At 43.0% G+C, this 25,651-nt stretch overlaps 1 protein-coding gene across 2 annotated transcripts in view; it reads right to left on the minus strand.

Moving 5' to 3' along the window:
• LOC140378257 (hexokinase-1-like) overlaps window positions 1-25,651 on the minus strand; it is a 66,129-nt gene that overhangs the window by 37,529 nt on the left and 2,949 nt on the right. For both annotated transcript variants that reach the window (XM_072464018.1, XM_072464019.1), the window contains exons 2-3: window positions 14,689-14,851; window positions 649-797 (exon numbers count right to left, since the gene is read on the minus strand). In XM_072464018.1, the coding sequence (XP_072320119.1) occupies window positions 649-797; window positions 14,689-14,851 (312 nt within the window). The remainder of the gene's footprint in view (window positions 1-648; window positions 798-14,688; window positions 14,852-25,651) is intronic.

Raw genomic sequence — 25,651 nt, forward strand, 5'->3', positions numbered from 1 at the left:
TTACAACATTTGTCTCAAATATCTCACAGAGCAATATATCTTACAGTGCTAGGGCTGGCCAAGACCCTAGTGATACAATACAGGGGTCACGATACGATATATATCCATATACATGTACTATGACTATTGCACAGGTGTGCCTTAGGCTGGCCACAGTATGTGACATGTTCACTTTTGCTTTATTTGGAGTGTTTGAGGTCAGTATTTGGATCTCTCCATCACAGGTTCTCAAAGGTTTCTACTTTCTCCTAAAGGGTTTTGTAGTTGTTCCTGGATAGAACTGGCACACGCTGTGGTTTACACCAGTCCAGAGCCCAAACATGCTCGATGGCGGACATGTCTGCTGAATGTACTGGTACTATTTTCAGCTTCCAGGAATTGTGTTAAGATTCTTTAAGATGGAGCATGATCATGCGTCACCATGGCGATGGCTGTGGATGAATTGCCCAATAATGAACATTGGAAACTTTTATGTCGGGACATTTTGCTCTTATAACAAAAAACTATGCTTTAAATTTCAACAAGTTTGGTTTTGTGTGTGGCATCAGCTGTTGGTCTGGACACACCAGAGCATGTGACCCCCGAGGGTCGTGACTCTAAACAGTCCCTTTCTGCCACAGGCCGGCCTTGCGTAAACAGTGTTCTGACCTGTGTTCCGCTGCCGTGGATGATGTCGTCTGGGGTGTCGTAAACCTGGCTCTCCATCTGAACCGGCTGCTTCTTGTCGTGCGTCACCTTCACTCTGAGAATCCTGAAGTTAGAGCCGCCCAAGTCCAGAGCGATGAAGTCTCCCTTCTCTGTGAACACACAAACACACAGAGAAGAAGGGTGAGGTTGAAGCACTAAATGATAGACTCACAGATGAACTGAAGAGGCTACTTGGATGAGCGATTTCACTTTTAAAACTTTTGTCCAGTTGACAGAATGAAATGTTCTTTTGCCATAGACTTTCTCACGTTCTTTGACCCTCACCATTAAATAACATGAGCCCCAGACTCAATTATCACCATCAAGTTAGACTTTATTGTCTCTGTGACAAAAAGTAGAACATTTGCTGTAACAAACAATTATTTTGGAAATCACTTGATCCAGCAATTATTCTATTGGTTTGATTTAATTGATTTCTTGTTTGGATTGTGAAAGGCCCAATTTAATTTATTTATAACTTGACCTCCATTAATAACTACACTTTTTCGTGTCCCTGCTCTGCCCCGGGACGTGAGGTCGAGAGCTATTTTTGGTCGACATCGACAAACTTGACTTTGGCCTCAAGTGCTATTGGACAACATGATAGTATTTGTGATTTAAATATTTATCTTATTGATCTGTGAAAGTTTCAGGGTTTAACTTCTTCTGTTCATGCCAGTATGATGATGATGATGATGATGATGATGATGATGATGATGATGAATATATATACACATATATTATATATTTCAGTTGTAGTCATCTGGACTCAGTTTGAAAAAGTAGACGTTTCGATCAAGAAACAAGAGCTGGAAACCTTCTCTGATCACATCAATGCTGTGGACCCACATATTAGGTTTACAAGAGAAGACGCTAAGGAGAATCGCTTGGCCTTTCTTGATTGTTCCACGATCAGAGGAGAGGACGGGAAACTCCAAATAGAAGTATATAGGAAACCTACACACACGGACCAATATCTGCTCTTTGGCTCCAACCACCCACTACAGCACAAGCTGGGTGTGATCAGAACCTTACAACACAGAGCTCAAGGTGTGCCCACCAGCTCAGAGGGCAAGAAGAAAGAGGAAAAACATGTCCGAAATGCCCTCTCAGCCTGTGGTTACCCCGCTTGGGCTCTCAACAGAGTGAAGAGAACCAAGAAGCAGGACAAAAGGGAAACTGAACAGAGAAGGAAGGGTGTTTCTATCCCTTATGTGTCTGGCCTGTCGGAAAAACTGCAGAGAATTTTTAGACAACACGAAGTCCCTGTTTATTTTAAACCAGGAAACACTTTAAGACAAAAACTGGTTCACCCAAAGGACAAGTTGCCGACTCAAAAACAGAGCAATGTAGTTTATTCGATCCAATGCAGTGAAGAAAGCTGTAAAGAACATTACATAGGTGAGACGAAACAGCCTCTACACAAGAGGCTTTATCAGCACAGAAGAAATACAAGTTCAGGACCTCAGAGTGCCGTGCATCTCCATCTTGAAGCCTCTAATCACTCGTTTGAAGACGGTGAGGTGAAGGTTTTAAGCAGGGAGAAAAGATGGTTTGAAAGAGGAGTCAAGGAAGCTATTTTTGTTAAAAAAGAAAGACCTTCTTTAAACAGAAATGGAGGGCTTAGGTTTAATCTTCCTGTTATTTATAATGGTATACTGAACCCCTGGAAAGGTAAAGGACCAGGGCATTCAAATGCTAATCAGGTACTCAGGGTGGTTGAGCCAGGGTCTCACTAAGACAAAGAGGTTTCTAATAGCCCATTAAGATTCTGAATAGGCTAGCTCGGTAGATACAAGGGGGAGTTTCTGTTGAAACAAACAACTCTTTCTACTCCAGGAAGGCTCCTCCCAATGGGCGGGTCTTACCACAGAACAGTATTAATATCGGAGTTCTCGATCTAAATTCTTTTATTGACAATGACTCTTGGATGAGAGTCGAAACGTCTACTTTTTCTAACTGAGTCCAGATGACTACAACTGAAGCTTTTTCTACTATGGAACACGCCTGGACGAATGAGGGATTACACCGACATATATTATATATATACACATATATTATACATATATATATATATAATATATATATATATATATATATATTATAATATATATATATATTATAATATATATATATATATATATATATATATATAATATATTTTATATATATATATATATATATATATAATATATTTTATATATATATATATATATATATATATAATATATATCTCTATATAATATATGTGTATATATATAATATATTATATATATATATATATATATATATATGTATAATATATGTGTATATATATAATATATGTGTATATATATAATATATGTGTATATATATTCATCATCATCATCATCATCATCATCATACTGGCATGAACAGAAGAAGTTAAACCCTGAAACTTTCACAGATCAATAAGATAAATATTTAAATCACAAATACTATCATGTTGTCCAATAGCACTTGAGGCCAAAGTCAAGTTTGTCGATGTCGACCAAAAATAGCTCTCGACCTCACGTCCCGGGGCAGAGCAGGGACACGGCTCCTGAGCTAAAAATAGACTCTACCACAACAGGGAAGAGCCAAGAGGATCAGGGAAAGGCCAAAGGTGACTCCTGTCGTTACTGTGACTCCTTTCGTTACTGTGACTCCTTTCGTTACTGTGACTCCTTTCGTTACTGTGACTCCTGTCGTTACTGTGACTCCTGCAGTTACTGTGACTCCTGCAGTTACTGTGACTCCTGTCGTTACTGTGACTCCTGCCGTTACTGTGACTCCTGTCGTTACTGTGACTCCTGCCGTTACTGTGACTCCTGTCGTTACTGTGACTCCTGCAGTTACTGGCGTCTGGTATGTGGACTGCCGCTTCTGTCCCAACGTCTTTGTTTTGTTAGTCGTTTCCATTGTTTTGTTTTGTTCCCGCGTCTCTGTGTTGTCTTCTGTCTACATCCCTGTTCCTTAACTTCATCGGACATTACTGCACCGTCCATCGCTCATCTCCTCCCTCACTCCTGGACTATCTACTGCCCTAGCCGCCAGCTAACAGCTGGCTTAACACCTGCGGAGGTCCGTCATGGTATCGCGGGGCCTCCCTGCCGTGCAGACAAGGTCTGGGGCAACCAACGCCACTCACTCCACCAGCTTCAACACCCGGTCCACTGCTGCTTTTTCACAACTCTCTGCCCACCAGCTTCTAGTTAACCAGCCTCTAGCCACCGCCAACATTCTAACTGGATTACTCTCATCTGCTGCTACGTTCCATCTCCTCCTCGGACTATCACTCCCGCGCCTCCAGGCCACCGCTCCACCAACTTCTCGCCTACTCACCTACACCGCTGCTGACCTTCACCTCCTCAACCATAACCACCGTCTCCCAGCTGCTGCTGCCTCTGCAGCTAGCTCAGCTGGGATCCTTCGCCGGCCCCGCTACATCCACAGGGGCTCTGGTCTCTCCCATAACCAACACTCCAACGACGGCTCACCTATCCCCTCACTCTGGACTAGTTTTCGCCCCCCTGTCACCCCCACCTGCCGCACTGCCAACCTCAGCAACCTCCGCCCCCCCACCCCTGCGCCCCCATCCATCTCCGCGCCCCCATCCATCTCCCTTGCACTGCTGAACTGCTGCTCCCTCGCCAACAAATCACCTGTTATATCTGAACTGCTACTGGACAATAACATTGATCTGCTTCTCCTCTGTGAAACATGGCAACAGCCCCTGGACTTCTATGCTCTCAACCAAGCCACTCCCTCCAACTACACTTACACTGCCTCACTGACATCCGACTTCCTCTCTCTCCTGGACCACTTCCATCTCACCCAACATATTGACTTCCCCACCCATACCAAAGGCCACACTCTGGACTTAGTCTGTTCCTCTCTCCTACCCATATCTAAGCCCCACCCCCTCCCCTTCCCACTCTCTGATCATCTCTGCATCCTTTTCTCTGCCCCCCTACCCTCGCCCCACAACCCCAAAAAACGCACCATCACCTACCGCAATATCAAGTCAGTCAACCCCCTCACGCTCTCCCAGCTCATATCCTCTGCTTTCCCCCCTGACTCCCCCCCCTCTTCCCCCGACGACTATGCTGTCATGCTCAACACCACCCTCTCTGACTCCCTTGACTCCCTAGCCCCCTGGAAAACCTCCTCCGTCTCATACATCAACCCCGCCCCCTGGTACACCCCTGAACTCCGCACCATGAAGCAGACTGGCCGCCAACTCGAACGACTCCTCAAAAGAACCCGCCTCACCGTCCACGCCGAAGCTTTCAAATTACACATCTCCTCCTACCGTGACGCTCTCCAAGCCGCCAAATCTGCCCACCTCTCCACCCTCATCAACAGCTCCCACCGGAGCCCTCGCACCCTGTTCTCCACCGTCAACAAGCTGCTCCAGCCACCGGACATCACTCCACCCTCCTCCCCTGACCTCTGCAACTCTTTCCTCCTTGCCTTCAATGACAAAATTTCCAAAATCAACAGCTCCATGACTGCCGTCTCCATTAACTCCATCACCACCCCCACCCCTGCCCCCCCTCCGCTCCCTGACCACCCACCCTTCCCTGCCCTCACCACCTTCTCCTCTGTTAACTCCTCTCATATCATAGACCTCATCACCGCTTCCAAAACCACCACCTGCTCTCTCGACCCCCTCCCAACGAATCTAACCAAGGCCTGCCTCCCTGCTCTCATCCCCCATCTCACCACCCTCTTCAACCAGTCTTTATCCCTCGGCCATGTTCCTTCCATCTACAAACTGGCCTCCATCACCCCCATCCTCAAAAAACCCACCCTAGACTCCGCCAACCTCTCCAACTACCGCCCCATCTCCAACCTGCCGTTCCTCTCAAAAACGCTGGAACGCATCATCGCCGCCCAACTTCACACCCACCTCCAGTCAAACAACCTCTATGAACCCCTCCAATCTGGCTTTCGCCCACTTCACAGCACTGAAACAGCCCTGGTCAAAGTACTCAACGATCTCCTCACCTCTGCAGACTCCGGGGCCCTCAACATCCTGTTACTACTAGACCTCAGCGCAGCCTTTGACACTATAAACCATTCCATCCTCCTACAAAGGCTGCGCCAACTGGGTGTTGAGGGCTCTGCACTTGACTGGCTCACATCCTACCTGACCAACAGGCAAGAGTTCATTTCCCTCTCCGGTCACTCATCCACCCTCTCCCCAGTAACGCAGGGGGTCCCCCAGGGCTCAGTCATCGGCCCCCTCCTCTTCATCTGCTACATCTTCCCCCTTGGTCACATCCTCCGCCAACTCAACCTGGACTTTCACTGCTACGCTGACGACACCCAGATATACCTCACCACCAAATCCACCCAAAACCCTCCCCTCAGCCACATTGAAACCTGCATCTCTACAATAAAATCATGGCTCACTCTCAACTTCCTCAAACTGAACAGTGACAAAACAGAGCTCCTCCTCATTGGCACCAAATCCACTCTCAATAAAACTGGTCCCTTTTCACTCAGCATCGACACCTCGACCATCACCCCCTCTACCCTGGTACGCAATCTCGGTGTCATCATGGACCCCACCCTCTCCTTCACTCCCCATGTCAGCCACATTGTCAAGACCTCATACTTCCACCCCCGCCGCATCGCCAAAATCCGACACTGCCTCACCCTCCCCGCTGCTGAATCCCTCATCCACGCCTTCATCTCCTCCCACCTCGACTACTGCAACTCCCTCCTCACTGGCATCTCCTCCCATTCCCTCCACAGACTCCAAATGGTCCAAAACTCCGCTGCCCGCCTCCTCACCCACACCCGGTCCCGTGATCACATCACTCCCGTTCTCCGCTCTCTCCACTGGCTCCCCATCAAGCAGCGCATAAACTTTAAAATACTCCTCCTCACCTTCAAAGCTCTTCACCACCTTGCCCCCCCCTACCTGTCTGACCTCCTCATCCCCCACCGCCCCTCCCGAGCTCTCCGATCCTCCTCCTCTCTCACCCTGACTGCACCAACATCCCGACTCAAAACTTTTGGCGACAGAGCATTCTCCCGAACAGCACCCCGACTCTGGAACTCCCTCCCCCAACCTGTCCGCCACTCTCCCTCACTCACAACATTCAAATCCCGCCTAAAAACATACCTCTTCACCCAAGCCTATGACCTCCCCTACCCCTAGCCTCCTCTACCCCATTGCCTACACTTCTACCCCCTGTTACATCCCCATCTTTTTCTCTCTACTTCTTCTGTCTTGTTCATTTTATCTGTATACTAATGTGTTCTGTACGTGTTGTCCCCCCTGTCTGTAAATACCCCCCCCTTTTTTATTATGTTCAGCGTCTTTGAAAATAAAAGTTATTATTAGGCCCGAGCGCCACAAGCTGGCGAGAGGCCTATTAATCTCGTAAGGCCGTGCGAAGCACGGCTGCAAAAGTGCGCACGTAGTGCGCACGAAATCGAGCGCGAAGCGCTCGCCCACTTCCAAACACTCACTAACGCACTCCTTCACTCACGCACGCCCCGTGCATACTAATTAATAGTAGGAAAATGGAACATTACCGTTGTAAACGGGCGAAGCCCGTGCAAAAGTGCGCACTAAACGAGCACTTTACATTGGGATCCCAATATAAAGCACTCATTTGCCCTAAGTATCTCACGAATACGTTCCCCATCTCTTGCATGTTCCGTGCATATAAGCATGTAATGCAAAAATTGAACATTATTACTGTTTAGAGGGCCAAAAACACAAAGTGGGCGGAGCCCACTCAAAATTAACGAAAGTACCCGTCAGTGACCAGGGACCCACACCATGAGGTAGGAAAGCGCGAGCGCTTTCCGAAAATGTATAGTTTATGATATTTGAAAAATGGGAAACATTGTTTTCGCATCGGAATATTATTCTTTCTTTCTTCTTCTTCTCGGGACCAACCCCCCTATTTTTCACCCAGTGAACATTGACGAAAAGTCACAAAAATGTTCACACCTCTAAAAATCGTGCCTCTCTACATTCTGGCTATTTCCCTTTTCTAAAATAAAAAAATTGGCGCGTCAGCGCCCCCAAATGTACCAAAAATGCATTGAGAGATGGGAAATGACCCAAAAAAAATCTGATCGTAGAATCATGAAATTTGGCGCAGAGGTAGATGGTGACAAGAGAAGTAAAAAATATTATTACGGCAACGCCGTCCGCCCAACCAAATGTCGGCCATATTGCTTCAAAAATGGCTAAACATGACTTCGGAGTTTTTCCAAACGTCGTACTTTTACGAACTCCTCCCAGGGCGTTGGCCCTAAAAAGCTGAAATTTGGTGAAAATGCTACTGAGGAGTGGGACATCAAAAGTTATCCAAATTACATTGATACCTCTCACGGTCTCTGTGCGGCGAAGCCGCAAACTGTAGCTAGAATTTCAGAAATCTCCCATATTTAAAATTTCTGCCGTTTGCGCAGATAAAGTCCGAATTGCGTCAAATTAGAATCAGTTGTTAAACTCTTTGCCCTAAACCTACTTGAAGTGAAATAAATTCATTTGGCGCCACAGCGCCCCCTACAGATTTTATATGGAGGTTAAATGTTTAGTTTTGCGAAATTATATGAAATTTGACACACAACTCAATTTTAGCATCCCCATCAAAAAAGTCAATGAGACCCATGTCATAATTGTTATGGCGTTGCCCAACGATGACCGAAACCTTTCATGTTATTCCAATGGGGAAATCGCCAGAACATGTTTACACTTTAGACTTTCACAAATTCCTCCCAGGGCGTCAGCCCTATTAACCTGAAATTTGGTGGGACTCATCTTCAGGGGTGGACCATCAAAAGTTATCCACATTTTCATTCAAAGAGTCACGGTGTCTGTGCGGCAAAGCCGCACATTTTGCCAAGAATTCAAAATAAAATAGCTTTTTGTTGGTAAAACAAAGGGGAGAAGATGTGACAGCGTCACAGATTCAGCAGTAGGCGTAATAAAAGGACAATTGGGGCGCGTTAGCGCCCCCTCCTCTTGCGGCGTGGCGGCGGTGTGGCGGCGGCGTGGCGAGGGCCGATCATTGCCGCTTGCGGCTATATTTATTATTATTATTATTACTGTGACTCCTGTCGTTACTGTGACTCCTGCCGTTACTGTGACTCCTGTCATTACTGTGACTCCTGTTGTTACTGTGACTGGTGCTGTTACTGTGACTCCTGTCATTACTGTGACTCCTGTCATTACTGTGACTCCTGTCGTTACTGTGACTCCTGCCGTTACTGTGACTGGTGCTGTTACTGTGACTCCTGTCATTACTGTGACTCCTATCGTTACTGTGACCCCTATGGTTACTGTGACTCCTGTCGTTACTGTGACTCCTGTCGTTACTGTGACTCCTGTCGTTACTGTGACTCCTGTCATTACTGTGACTCCTGCAGTTACTGTGACTCCTGCCGTTACTGTGACTGGTGCTGTTACTGTGACTCCTGCCGTTACTATGACTGGTGCTGTTACTGTGACTCCTGCAGTTACTGTGACTCCTGCCGTTACTGTGACTGGTGCTGTTACTGTGACTCCTGTCGTGACTCCTGTTGTTACTGTGACTCCTGTCGTGACTCCTGTTGTTACTGTGACTCCTGTCGTTACTGTGACTGGTGCTGTTACTGTGACTCCTGTCGTTACTGTGACTCCTGCAGTTACTGTGACTCCTGCCGTTACTGTGACTGGTGCTGTTACTGTGACTCCTGTCATTACTGTGACTCCTGTCGTTACTGTGACTCCTGCCGTTACTGTGACTGGTGCTGTTACTGTGACTCCTGTCATTACTGTGACTCCTGTCGTTACTGTGACTCCTGCCGTTACTGTGACTCCTGTCGTTACTGTGACTCCTGCCGTTACTGTGACTCCTGTCATTACTGTGACTCCTGCCGTTACTGTGACTCCTGTCATTACTGTGACTCCTGCCGTTACTGTGACTCCTGTCGTTACTGTGACTCCTGCCGTTACTGTGACTCCTGTCATTACTGTGACTCCTGTCATTACTGTGACTCCTGTCATTACTGTGACTCCTGTCGTTACTGTGACTCCTGCCGTTACTGTGACTCCTGTCATTACTGTGACTCCTGTCATTACTGTGACTCCTGCCGTTACTGTGACTCCTGTCGTTACTGTGACTCCTGCCGTTACTGTGACTCCTGTCATTACTGTGACTCCTGTCATTACTGTGACTCCTGTCATTACTGTGACTCCTGCCGTTACTGTGACTCCTGTCATTACTGTGACTCCTGTCATTACTGTGACTCCTGCCGTTACTGTGACTCCTGTCGTTACTGTGACTCCTGCCGTTACTGTGACTCCTGTCATTACTGTGACTCCTGTCATTACTGTGACTCCTGTCATTACTGTGACTCCTGTCATTACTGTGACTCCTGTCATTACTGTGACTGGTGCATATACGAACAAACCAACGAAACAAACGGCACACATTTTCACATAAACACTTTTCTCTGACCACTTTAATAAAAATGTTCACATTCACTTTTAAAGAGATCGTCCCTGACTTTAGTCATCAGCTTCTTCTTTATCTCACACAGTTCTGAGCTGATGGACACAACCTGATGTTAAACATCAGCGATCTCCATAATCTCTCCATAATAACAGCACTGGGCAATGTCCCATCAGGTCTTTAACCTGTTTCCACTGGTTTGATTTAGAGTGGATTGGGAGGGTCCAAAAGTGTCTTAAGTTAACCGTCCCGGGACGTTTAAGCGATCCAAAGAGGAACCTGAGAACACAAGCTTTGGCTCCTGGAACGCTTTAGCACGAGATGATTGAACAGGAGAGAACGCAGACTCAAGATGGCAGAAACCAAACACAAACAGATACTTGAATATTCAGATACTTTTCTTTTTCATGCGGATCAAAACAAAGCTGGTGCACCTTACATTATCCATCACATAAAGGGATGTTAAAACTGTCGAGGTGCAGAGAAGTGGAACCATTCCCCGAGACGCTGACGATAAACCAGAAGTTTAATCCAGCGATACAAACTTGGGCTTTATGATTAAAAAGGATCATTCAGGTGCAATTTATTTGAAAACATGAGTTATGTTTGGGGGACATGAGCTGCCCCTGGACCCAGAGCCTGGTCCTGAACATGGAGTTACAGAACAAGGTGTTTTAAGGGGAATCTGTCTCTTGTGTGGTTCGATATCGTCCCAGTGCTGGAGGTGAACGTCCTTGGCACAGTTTGAATGTAAACATGACGGTGCAAAGTAGTTGAGCTAAGTGTTCCGTAACAGCAGGAAATCTCAGTTCACAAACATGCTTTTCTTGGAACAAAATGAACATTGTACATGGTTGAACACCTTCTATTGAATGCAGGCATCTGCTATGAAATAAGTAAAAGGGTAGCAATATATAAATACACTATTATGAATAATTATGGCAATAATTAAAATAAAAAATATATAATAAACAACAATACCATAAACTAAAACAAATAAAAATAAAATAAAAACAATAGTGATGGACAAAATACGATTGAAAATATATATAATAATAATAATAATAATAATAATAATAATAATAATAATACAAATAATAAATAATAATAATACAGGGTATCATAAATAAATAAAATAAAAATAAATAGAAAGAAAGAAATATATGGCCCACTAAATGCATTCAAATACTGGTATTGTTATCGGTTTATTTTATTTTTTATGTATCTTTTGTTTGTTTTTTAATCTATTGTTTTATGTTTTTTTGTTGTTGTCATTTTGTGTTTTAGTTTTTGCAACTGTATTGTTATGTTAATTGTTTTGTTGTTTGTTTAAAAAAACAAATAAAACAAAAAAACAATAGCATGCTTTTCTTCTTCCTTCCACTTTCATTTTTTAAAATATTTTTTTATTTAGTTGTTTATTTGAACTGTGTCAAAGGGCATTAATTAACATTTCTCTAGTATTGGTTATGCAGCTAGTTTACACTGTAGCTCCAGGAAAAGTGTAAAACATATATTTATATTATACACATTACAATTAGGTTTAATAAACATATATAAAAGATTATTCCTCATAAATACTGGATTAAGTGTGTACAGCAATCTGCAAGAGCACAACAATAGACAACATGTCCACCACAATGACCAGCACGACACGGGACCAGCATGAAACTGAGACACACACATTAAGCAGCAGCACTAGAGCCGCAGAGGAGAATATATATATTTTTAACCATTGTCACGGGTTTGATTCTCAAGTAACCACGATTTCATCACATTTTTAAAAGTTCTGTGTGTATCAGCGTTACATATGTGAGATGGTGTCGTGTTCCAAGACTGGACGGCTCATCGTGGAAAAGCAGAGGGAGGTTAGAGCAGGACAGATCGCTCGCACTCGTTCACTGAACGGGGTCAGTGTCATTCCTGTGCGGTCAAGGGGGTGGACACTGTAACATGGCTAAAGCTAACACCGACCAGACTGCACGCTCCGACTGACATTCTACTGTTGCTGTTTGGAGTACGACAGATAAACAAGAACAAGTACAGAGCAGTAGTAGTAGTTGTAGTAAAGTTCACAAACAAACTTTTTACTTTTGTTACATGATTGTGTAAATACACTGCTACATTTTAGCCTAATTGCTTTTCTATCAATTCATATCCATCCCTGAGGGGCAATTAAAAGGCACGGAATGTAGCGCAGTTATAAGTATAAATATCGATTTCCATTTTTAGGCTGTAGTCTGTGCAAAAGGACAAACACGGGCACACACAGAGTCAGGCAGCATCAGGACAATAGCACTAGCATCAACCATGACAGTACGGGATAAGATTTATCCCTAAACATCTGAACATTTCCAGCTACTCCAGCTTCACTGTGAAATTAAAAAAGCCAACTACTCATTCTATTACTGCTAAAATATTTGTCAATTATAAACTACTAAACGAGGACGATATAAGCGTGAAACTTCACCCGACCTAAGCTCAAGTCTTGAAGGTGTGAGACAGGATTCTACTGGTTAGCTGTGCGTATGTTTTCCTCTGTTTATTCTGTGATTTTAATGGATATTTTCCTGCTCTAAAACTCTTTGAATGACTTTGTGTACAAACTGTGCTCTGCAAATAAACCTGCCTTGGCTTCGTCTAGACTAGGACTTAAACAGGATTTAACCAGGACCATGGGACTGAACAATGGACTAAACCAGGACTAAACCAGGACTAACTGAAACTGGATTCAACCAGGTATAAACGAAAGAAACATACTTTATTACTAGCACATAACATATTTCCATTAAACCTGCTCCAAACAAGTGAAAAGGCAGAGATCGTCCACCAGATCGACTCTACTAAGCAACTCTACTGTTTTAAGGCAACCAATCTATTTCACCTCAAAGATGACTGTATTTTTAACGGTCATGTGTGTGTAGGTGTCGGGATGATAGTGTTTGGCCGTCCACATTAAACAACAGTGACCAAACCAGGTCAATCCAGCGCCGCACAAAAGAAGAGCATCATCAGCAGTTTTCCTCCTAAAGGCCACAGAAATGACAGTGTGAACCCTTTCACTGCCTGTGGACGGCTCCGCTCTCCGTTCCCATCTAGTTGCGGTGTCGTTTTTGAACAGACAGGTTTCTCCCTTAAGAATGTACGTGATTTATTAACGTTGCTGCTTTTTGGCTTTTGTTTTGGCTTGAATGCGTCTGTAAACACACGGCCCCTATTTGGCCTCCACTCGTCTTTGTTTGTGCCTCAGGAAGTTCCCATGTTTTACGCTCAAGGTCATGGTTTGTCATTCTTGTTTCTTCTGTAAGATAAAGGTCCATCTAAGTATCCTGCTCACTGCTGTGCGCTCTCGGCTTCTAATTATAGAGCCTTTTATTCACCGTGAAGCGCGCCGTTAGCGTGATAATGTCTGCTCTGGCCTCTGAAAGTAGTGAAAAGTGCTTACAAACTGAATAATGAGGACGCTCTGAATGCATGAGGTAAGAGAGCGATACAGCAGATTCAAATACAATAGTTCTGTATTTTAGACAAAAGAATCCAGCACAGCGCCTTTTGAGAAGAAATGTTAGAAGAAATGCTATGCTTTTGTGTTAAATCGCAATAATGATCTAAAACAACTTAACTTTATTATTATTTTATTATTACAACGTTGTCTATGTTCACAATGATTGGAAATTAAGGCAACAAGACAAAAATACTGTATAAAATATATAGATATTAAAACATATTTGAGCACAAATTAGATGGAGAACACATTGTGAACTCAAACATATTGATTGCGTACATATTGTTCTCATTTGAATGGTAAAGTGTGTCAGATGTTGCACTTCAAATCCAACTGCTCTTTGTCATTTATCTTATTGGTCAAATTCTTCAATAAAGTTCATTCCTTCCTTCCTGCTGCTGTCATACTTTATAACAAACACTGTTAGCCCTGAACACGTGCAATACTGACTTAACCATGTGCAATACTGACTTAACCATGTGCAATACTGACTTAACCATGTGCAATACTGACTTAACCATGTGCAATATTGACTTAATCATGTGCAATACTGACTTAACCATGTGCAATATTGACTTAATCATGTGCAATACTGACTTAACCATGTGCAATACTGACTTAACCATGTGCAATACCGTCATATTCATGTGCAATATCGTCATATTCATGTGCAATTACTGTCATACTCACACGAAATTAATGCCATATTCATGTGCATATAACTATTGTAAATAAGAGTGTTTACTTTACTTTCCATATTAAGATATGAGAGGAGTTTTGTTAATAAGAGTTTTTTGTTTCGTTTACAAGAGTTCTTCTATTAAGAGTATTTTTTTTCAAACTTCCTATAAGTTATCTGTCCTTTCCCCCTGTATCTACTGCATTGCAACACCGAAATTTCCCCATGTGTGGACAATAAAAGAATATCTTATCTTATCCCAAAAAGTTTAAAATAAATCTTAACTTCTGTGATATGACACCATTTGGAGCGTAACTCAATCATAATAATGCGGTTTCTCTCTGTACCTGATCCGTCCGGGATGGAGCGGACGAAGGTGGGCAGCATCTTGACGGTGGCCGTGGGGTTCGTGTCCCGCCCGAGTCCGTTGTCCATCTCCCTCCGGAAGCGGTACATGATGTCCTTCAGCGTCTCATCGGAGAATCGCATCGAGTACAGGTATTTATCGATCTGCACGAAACACAACGCACACAAGACGCGTTAGGGCCAAAGGGATGAAGGACACACGTCAAGGACACACGTCAGGGCCAAAGGGATAAAGGACACACGTTAGGGCCAAAGGGATGAAGGACACACGTCAGGGCCAAAGGGATGAAGGACACACGTTAGGGCCAAAGGGATGAAGGACACACGTCAGGGCCAAAGGGATGAAGGACACACGTTAGGGCCAAAGGGATGAAGGACACATGTTAGGGCCAAAGGGATGAAGGACACATGTCAGGGCCAAAGGGATGAAGGACACACGTTAGGGCCAAAGGGATGAAGGACACACGTTGGGGCCAAAGGGATGAAGGACACACGTTGGGGCCAAAGGGATGAAGGACACACGTTAGGGCCAGAGGGATGAAGGACACACTTTAGGGCCAAAGGGATGAAGGACACACGTTAGGGCCAAAGGGATGAAGGACACACGTTAGGGCCAAAGGGATGAAGGACACACGTTGGGGCCAAAGGGATGAAGGACACACGTTAGGGCCAGAGGGATGAAGGACACACTTTAGGGCCAAAGGGATGAAGGACACACGTTAGGGCCAAAGGGATGAAGGACACACGTCAAGGACACACGTCAGGGCCAAAGGGATGAAGGACACACGTCAGGGCCAAAGGGATGAAGGACACACGTCAGGGCCAAAGGGATGAAGGACACACGTTAGGGCCAAAGGGATGAAGGACACACGTTAGGGCCAAAGGGATGAAGGACACACGTTGGGGCCAAAGGGATGAAGGACACACGTTAGGGCCAAAGGGATGAAGGACACATGTCAGGGCCAAAGGGATGAAACACACGTTAGGGCCAAAGGGATGAAGGACACACGTTGGGGCCAAAGGGATGAAGGACACACGTTGGGGCCAAAGGGATGAAGGACACACGTTAGGGCCAGAGGGATGAAGGACACACTTTAGGGCCAAAGGGATGAAGGACACACGTTAGGGCCAAAGGGATGAAGGACACACGTTAGGGCCAAAGGGATGAAGGACACACGTTGGGGCCAAAGGGATGAAGGACACACGTTAGGGCCAGAGGGATGAAGGACACACTTTAGGGCCAAAGGGATGAAGGACACACGTTAGGGGCAAAGGGATGAAGGACACACATTGGGGCCAAAGGGATGAAGGACACACGTTAGGGCCAGAGGGATGAAGGACACACGTTAGGGCCAAAGGGATGAAGGACACACGTCAAGGACACACGTCAGGGCCAAAGGGATGAAGGACACACGTCAGGGCCAAAGGGATGAAGGACACACGTCAGGGCCAAAGGGATGAAGGACACACGTTAGGGCCAAAGGGATGAAGGACACACGTTAGGGCCAAAGGGATGAAGGATACACGTTGGGGCCAAAGGGATGAAGGACATACGTTGGAGCCAAAGGGATGAAGGACACACGTTAGGGCCAAAGGGATGAAGGACACACGTCAGGGCCAAAGGGATGAAGGACACACGTTAGGGCCAAAGGGATGAAGGACACACGTCAGGGCCAAAGGGATGAAGGACACACGTTAGGGCCAAAGGGATGAAGGACACACGTTGGGGCCAAAGGGATGAAGGACACACGTTGGGGCCAAAGGGATGAAGGACACACGTTAGGGCCAGAGGGATGAAGGACACACTTTAGGGCCAAAGGGATGAAGGACACACGTTAGGGCCAAAGGGATGAAGGACACACGTTAGGGCCAAAGGGATGAAGGACACACGTTGGGGCCAAAGGGATGAAGGACACACGTTAGGGCCAGAGGGATGAAGGACACACTTTAGGGCCAAAGGGATGAAGGACACACGTTAGGGGCAAAGGGATGAAGGACACACGTTGGGGCCAAAGGGATGAAGGACACACGTTAGGGCCAGAGGGATGAAGGACACACTTTAAGGCCAAAGGGATGAAGGACACACGTTAGGGCCAAAGGGATGAAGGACACACGTCAAGGACACACGTCAGGGCCAAAGGGATGAAGGACACACGTCAGGGCCAAAGGGATGAAGGACACACGTCAGGGCCAAAGGGATGAAGGACACACGTTAGGGCCAAAGGGATGAAGGACACACGTTAGGGCCAAAGGGATGAAGGACACACGTTGGGGCCAAAGGGATGAAGGACACACGTTGGAGCCAAAGGGATGAAGGACACACGTTAGGGCCAAAGGGATGAAGGACACACGTCAAGGACACACGTCAGGGCCAAAGGGATGAAGGACACACGTTAGGGCCAAAGGGATGAAGGACACACGTCAGGGCCAAAGGGATGAAGGACACACGTCAGGGCCGAAGGGATGAAGGACACATGTCAGGGCCGAAGGGATGAAGGACACACGTTAGGGCCAAAGGGATGAAGGACACACGTTAGGGCCAAAGGGATGAAGGACACACGTTAGGGCCAAAGGGATGAAGGACACACGTCAGGGCCAAAGGGATAAAGTACACACGTTAGGGCCAAAGGGATGAAGGACACACGTTAGGGCCAAAGGGATGAAAGACACACGTCAGGGCCAAAGGGATGAAGGACACACGTTAGGGCCAAAGGGATGAAGGACACACGTCAGGGCCAAAGGGATGAAGGACACACGTTAGGGCCAAAGGGATGAAGGACACAAGTTAGGGCCAAAGGGATGAAGGACACACGTTAGGGCCAAAGGGATGAAGGACACACGTCAGGGCCAAAGGGATGAAGGACACACGTCAGGGCCAAAGGGATGAAGGACACACGTCAGGGCCAAAGGGATGAAGGACACACGTTAGGGCCAAAGGGATGAAGGACACACGTTAGGGCCAAAGGGATGAAGGACACACGTCAGGGCCAAAGGGATGAAGGACACACGTTAGGGCCAAAGGGATGAAGGACACACGTCAGGGCCAAAGGGATGAAGGACACACGTCAGGGCCAAAGGGATGAAGGACACACGTTAGGGTCAAAGGGATGAAGGACACACGTCAGGGCTGTGCACTTAAAGCCGGCTCGGGTCATTTTGGGCAGTAAAAGTGTGCGGTTTGGAGCAGAATTCAGTCTTTGGGGGAAGAAATACAGTTTATGTTGAAAGAATTGACATTGAAAGCCAGTTAAATGTGTTTGAAAAGACAAAATACAATTCTAATAGACCCATATTTTAGTCCCATGTATCTTTAATTGAATAAAAGTATTGCTGACTCTTCCACTGTCTTTCACGATGACAATGATTCTACTGTAGCAACTTCTATATTTTATTCATTCAATCCACATCTGCAACTAATACAAGATTCAGAATTCGGAATTATACAGTCTCTTCCTACGAAACAATATCACTGAAGAATATGGCTGTAGCGATTAAATCAAATGATCGTGACGGATCGAATATAAAAAATAATCATGGTCATATTTTGATATTCGTCACCCGGATAGTAAAGACTCTAAAACCCATAAAAAAGACCTTGTATAACAGAAACCGTGACATTATTAAATCAAAATGTAAAAAAAAAAAAAATATTTCAGATTTTCATCAATAATTTGCTTAATTCAATTGATCTATTCTATTACTCTATTACTGTTATTAGGCCCGAGCGCCACAAGCTGGCGAGAGGCCTATTAATCTCGTAAGGCCGTGCGAAGCACGGCTGCGAAAGTGCGCATGTAGTGCGCACGAAATCGAGCACGAATCGCTCGCCCACTTCCAAACACTCACTAACGCACTCCTTCACTCACGCACGCCCCGTGCATACTAATTAGTAGTAGGAAAATGGAACATTACTGTTGTAAACGGGCGAAGCCCGTGCAAAAGTGCACACTAAACGAGCACTTTACATTGGGATGACGACCGCTTTGTCGTCATCCCCATATAAAGCACTCATTTGCGCTAAGTAGCTCACAAATACGTTCCCCATCTCTTGCACGTTCCGTGCATATAAGCATGTAATGCAAAAATTGAACATTATTACTGTATAGAGGGCCAAAAACACAAAGTGGGCGGAGCCCACTCAAAATTAACGAAAGTACCCGTCAGTGACCAGGGACCCACACCATGAGGTAGGAAAGCGCGAGCGCTTTCTGAAAATGTATAGTTTATGGTATTTGAAAAATGGGAAACATTGTTTTCGCATCGGAATATTATTCTTCTTCTTTCGTCTTTCTTCTTCTTCTCGGGACCAACCCCTCTATTTTTCACCCAGTGAACATTGACGAAAAGTCACAAAAATTTGCACACCTCTAAAAATCGTGCCTCTCTACATTCTGGCTATTTCCCTTTTCTAAAATAAAAAAAATTGGCGCGTCAGCGCCCCCAAATGTACCAAAAATGCATTGAGATAGGAAATGACCCAAAAAAAATCTGATCGTAGAATCATGAAATTTGGCGCAGAGGTAGATGGTGACAAGAGAAGTAAAAAATATTATTATGGCAACGCCGTCCACCCAACCAAATGTCGGCCATATTGGTTCAAAAATGGCTAAGCATGACTCGGGAGTTTTTCCAAATGTTGTACTTTTACGAACTCCTCCCAGGGCGTTTGGCTCTAAAAAGCTGAAATTTGGTGAAAATGGTTCTGAGGAGTGGGACATCAAAAGTTATTCAAATTACATTGATACCTGTCACGGTCTCTGTGCGGCGAAGTCGCAAACTGTAGCAAGAATTTCAGAAATCTCCCAAATTTAACATTTCTGCCGTTTGCGCAGATAAAGTCCGAATTGCATCAAATTAGAATCAGTTGTTAAACTCTTTGCCCTAAACCTACTTGAAGTGAAATTAATTAATTTGGCGCCACAGCGCCCCCTACAGATTTTATATGGAGGTTAAATGTTTAGTTTTGCGAAATTATATGAAATTTGACACACAACTCAATTTTAGCATCCCCATCAAAAAAGTCAATGAGACCCATGTCATAATTGTTATGGCGTTGCCGTAACGATGACCGAAACCTTCCATGTTATTCCAACGGGGAAATCACCAGAACATGTTTACACTTCCCAGGGCGTTTGCCCTATTAACCTGAAATTTGGTGAGACTCATCTTCAGGGGTGGACCATCAAAAGTTATCCACATTTTTATTCAAAGAGTCACGGTGTCTGTGCGGCAAAGCCGCACATTTTGCCAAGAATTCAAAATAAAATTGCTTTTTGATGGTAAAACAAAGGGGAGAAGATGTGACAGCGTCACAGATTCAGCAGTAGGCGTAATGAAAGGACTATTGGGGCGCTTTAATTACTACTATTACTGTTCATTTATCACTAGTACTGTTGTTGTTGTTGTTGTTGTTGTTGTTGTTATTACTACTCACTCTTGCTGTTAATACTCCTATTATTACTACTACTACCGCTACTATTTCTACTACTACTACTACTACTACTATCAATGACTTATTACTACTACTTTTACCACAACTATTACTACTACCACTACTATTATTACTACTACTATTAGCAAAAACAATAAACTATTTCAGATTTTCATCAATAATTTGCTTTATTCATAAATATGTTCTATCTAGAAGTCTTCAGTCACCGTATTTCAGTCTTTATTTGTTAGAAATGTATTTAAAAAGAGAAATAATAGTATGACTAATGTCCTACTAAAGTAATCATCAGCTCTACTTAACGAGACATTTTACTAAAACCTTTTGCACGGTTATCAATTCATATGATTATAAACGGCCCCGTAAGCCACAGTTAAATTGCGAACCCGTCTAAATGACATCAGACAAAATTGCTTCGCTTGGGGTCGTAAAAATAAAGAGCTTTCTGTTCAATTTGGCCGAAGGATCTTTATTGATTTTAGATTAGGAAATGACCAGCGACCCATCAGCAGCAGACAGTGGAACGTGTTCATTCCAATGTGAAAACGAGCACAATTATGACTAGTCCACTGTAAAAACAATATCCTTGTCATATATTATAATCATAATCGTTATTTATAAAACATATAACTATAAAACACAGCTTTTTATAACAAAAACAGTGGCATTATGAAATCAAAATGTCAAACAAAGGCTCTGATTTACATTCATAATACACTTTATTGTAAATGTCCTCTATCTAGAAGCCACATTTCAACATTTATTTGGTTAAAAATGTGTCTCAATGTCCAACAGAAATATTAGTTTGACTGGTCGACTAGTGGAATAATCGTTAGTTGTTGCTCTAAGTTGTGACTGAATGTTTCACAAATCGGATCACAGCTTTCAGGCTAAATGGGGATCACACCACTGCTGCTGATATTATTCAGCGCTCATTGAATTTAACAGGGAATAAATCTTACACCTGTCGTCCTCATGTGATCTTGCTATGATTGCGTAAGCCAGATTTGAGCCAAATTTACAGTAAATCCATTGATCGACATGGAAACGTCCACAGAAGAGATGACATTATTCATTATACGGACACATCATCATTAACACAAGTATACAAACAGTATTATAGCGTGTTATTTGATATTTACAGTGTGTTTAACTGACAATTATAACTGAGACAATATAGGTGTGTGGGGAGTGATGTTTTCAAATGTGTCTAGTCTTGATAATGAATCTTGTCTCGTCACACCCACGTTTATCACTCCTACTGTCAACATAATGCTTCAGAACCTCCAACGTGTTTTCACATTTATCTCTCCGAAAGTGAAGAATAATGATGTGTCAAGTGTAAATGATCATTGAAATAAGAGGTTAACTACACCAGGTTTATGTTGTGGCTCATGTTAGAAGCTTCTCTTGACTTCTTGGCACATGGTCATACAGTGATTGGTGATGCAGTAGTAGTCAATAGGGACAATACTACAATACTGAATATTACGCTGTTTCATCGCCACGTTTCCAGTTAGAAGCTGTTGAATACGTGAATACAAAGGATGAGAGGGATTCTCAGAACCAACAGGATCAGACCATGAATAAAACTGGACAAAACCAGCTCCAATATTTGACTGAAATGGGCAATAAACCTGAAATACAAACCTTCAATGTGACAGGTTCTCATGTTTTTCTATTGATGACTTTGTTTCATGGGATAGTACATAGATACTTGTTGTAAATATGAATCATCACTGCTTCACTACTACTACTACTACTATCATTTCTGTTATCATTATCATTTCTGTTACTACTACTACTACTACTACTACTACTACTACTACTACTACTACTACTACTACTACTACTACTACTACTACTACTACTACTACTATTACTACTACTACTACTACTACTACTACTATCATTTCTGTTATCACTATCATTTCTGTTACTACTACTACTACTACTACTACTACTACTACTACTACTACTACTACTACTACTACTACTACTACTACTACTACTACTACTACTACTATTACTACTACTACTACTACTACTATCATTTCTGTTATCACTATCATTTCTGTTACTACTACAACTACTACTACTACTACTACTACTACTACTACTACTACTGCTACTACTACTATCATTTCTGTTATCACTATCATTTCTGTTACTACTACTACTACTACTACTACTACTACTACTACTACTACTACTACTACTACTACTATTACTATTACTATTACTATTACTACTACTATTACTATTACAACTACCACTACTACTACTATTACTATTACTACTATTACTATTACTTTTACTATTACTACTATTACTACTACTACTACTGTTACTATTACTATTACTATTACTACTATCACTGACTTATTACTACTACTTTTACTACAACTATTACTACTACCACTACTGCTTCCACTTTTACTACTAAAACTTCTAATAGTACTACTGCTATTACTACTATCACTTATTTCTACTACTTTTACTACAATTACTGCTACTATTACTGCTACTATTACGACTACCACTACTATTATTATTATTAAAACTACTATTACTACCACTTTTACTACTAAGACACACAATCAGTACTCCTGCTATCACTACTATCACTACTATCACTACTATCACTACTATTCCTACTGCTACTATGACCCTCCTCACTTTAGCCCCTCCCTCCCGCTGCCGCCCTGATTAATGAGGCTGGCGGCCGGTGATGGAGGGGATTTGAGCTGTTGGACGCTGGAGTTACGTAAGCGCCCGGTGAATGCCACGGGGCACGCGGTCTCTCACAAATCTATTCTGTGCCAGGACACTGCTCTTTACAATCACTATTTATAACAACCAATGCAACATGATGTACGTACTAACGTCCTTTTTAGGAAGAAGGGCGAAGACGTCTGTGATGCTTTGACATTTAGCTTGAGAGATCACAATGTATAGAGATAATAGTCACACACAGAGAGTCCCGAGTATTTGCTCCTCAACCAGAGCTGATTCACACAAGTGCGTACTGTTGTCCCAGGGCAAGGGCACTACACTGAAGATGCGTCCAAATCAGGACTCAAATGTGTGGGTTAGGGTGTGGACTAGATCATGTGAGGTGTGAACTAGGGCTGTGCATTTAATCATATGTATAATTATGATGTATCATTTTTAATTTCTTTTTGCAGAAAGCGAGCAGATATGGGAACAAATCAATCTAAAAGTGATGTGTCCGTCCCGGAGACGCCTGTCATGCTGCAATGTCAAATCAATATGGGAAGGAGTGTCTGGGATGTCTGCCAATGTGGTCCCATAAATTTGGATTTGGCTAGATGTTTTTTTATTTTTTATTTAGTTAATTTGATTGTATTTCTGTTTCTGTCATTTCTTTGTGATTTTAATGCATTTTTCCTGCTGTGAAGCACTTTGAATTGCCTTGTGTATGAAATGTGCTCTACAAATAAACTTGCCTTGCCTTATTTACTCTATTACTATTATTACTCTATACAAAAATGTTGTTATCGAAAATACATTCAACTGCCTCAAGTGCAACTAAAATATTACAAATGAAATACATCCAGTCAGTTCTTTCTCTATAGATACATATTGACAGTATAGAAGTAAGCGTTTTAAATAACTGTGATTTCAATACCCATAATGCACTTAGACCACATGAGAAAACGACGGATACGACTGGCAGAAACAGTTTCAACAGTTTCTTAACAGTCATTTTCAATCTGAAGGTACCGGTCCGAAGAGCTGGGATTTATTCTGGCCTGGGCTGCTTTAATGTAAGTTTGTTTTTTAGTATCCATACTTGTTGAAATGAGTGTCTAGTTTCAATAATAGTTTTTGCATTGATTAGAATCAGATTTGTGATATTTTTGACAGCCCTATGAACAATGTAGCAGTTATTTAGTTTTGTTTTGTCACTTGTTTTCCTTTAAAATAACTTTACTTTAGTGTTTGGTTGCTTAGCCTTTCCTTAGCCTGTCTTTGAGCTTTGAGCTGCATAATATATTTTTTCTCTGTGTTTTTAGCTTCATATTGGCGAGTCATTTTTTACATTTTTGGTTCATTAATTCCATACTTCAGTCCATGCTCCTGCAGCTCGATGACGTCGCACACAACGTCACAAATCCTCCTTTAGTTTATGTGTCTCCGTTTTTATCCAGAGACTCTGATGAGCTCAGATTTCACTAAGGCCAAACATCTGCCTAAGAATAACTCGTCACTCCGTCTGCCGTGGAGCTGGTGACAGGAAAACGAGCAGACGAGCAGACAACACTAATACAATTCAGTCAGATTACACGGGAACCGCAGAGAATCTTCTACGTCAGGGGTGGGCAAACTACGGCCCACCAAACATGCCAAGTGATAATAAAAAAATAAAAAAGTATCTATTTTGTTTTGCCCTCAGGCATCTGTCTGCACTTGTATCCTTCATAAATATGACGTGAAATGAATTCAATGTTTGATTCAATAGCCTATAGTTGACAGAAAAGTGATATTTTATTTGATATTTAATTATTTAGATTTTTTGTTTTTCACACCATTGAACTTTGGATTCGAATATGGCCCTCGGAGGAAAATAATTGCCCATCCCTGTTCTACGCATACATTTGGGATTTTAACACAGGGCCAAAGACATTTCAAAATATTAAACTATAAATTACATAGATCTAATGAAGCAAGTAAAAGAATTGATAAAAATTAAGAAAAAGGTAAACAAATGCTAAAATATAAATACAAACTCTTATTTTTTATATTTTTTATTTATTATTATTATTATTTTCTTTTCTAAATTTTGAAATAAAGAAAAAGGTTTGATATTTGATACAGATTTCAATTCCAAAATGACAAAAAACGCACAATAAACTTTTAAACATTTTCCACACGAGCCCTGCACAATTTTAATATTATATTTGATACAATAAGTTCAGTTTAATTATGCTTAAGTTTCCAGTCTAAAAAAACGTAATGATTAAACCAAGACCAAAGCAAAGTTAAGCATTTGGATGATAAAAAAAACCTGTGCATTTCTGTTGTTGTGATGTATGACGTTTCTTGCAATAGTGATCATTGCGTTAAACAATACTGCAATATTCATATACTGCGCAGAGATAAAGCTCAAAATCATTCTAAAACTGTTCAGAAAAAGTTGCATTTCATTGCGTTCATGTGACAGTTTTCAGTTTGGATACTTGGTCAAATGATGATCTAGAACACACAGGATCAGACCGTATTAGCTCACATTAGCGTTAGCATTTATATGAATTGTGCGGGACAATAATGTACCTGTGACATTCAGCCACATTTAGAACAGCACCACTGCACCGGCCGTTGCCTCACAGAAGCTCTGCACGGATTATGCAGCGTCACCTCTGCCAAAACTACAGAGCCACATGCTAGAGCCAAAATGGCCCCTGTGTAAAAACAGTCAAAATAAGACCAAATCTACAGATATTAAAACATCAAAAGTCGTTCACTTGCCG

This window comes from Eucyclogobius newberryi, unplaced genomic scaffold, assembly GCF_026437365.1.
Source record: "Eucyclogobius newberryi isolate DKJ021-1_F unplaced genomic scaffold, fEucNew1.0.hap1 SCAF_4, whole genome shotgun sequence".
NCBI classification, from domain to species: domain Eukaryota; kingdom Metazoa; phylum Chordata; class Actinopteri; order Gobiiformes; family Gobiidae; genus Eucyclogobius; species Eucyclogobius newberryi.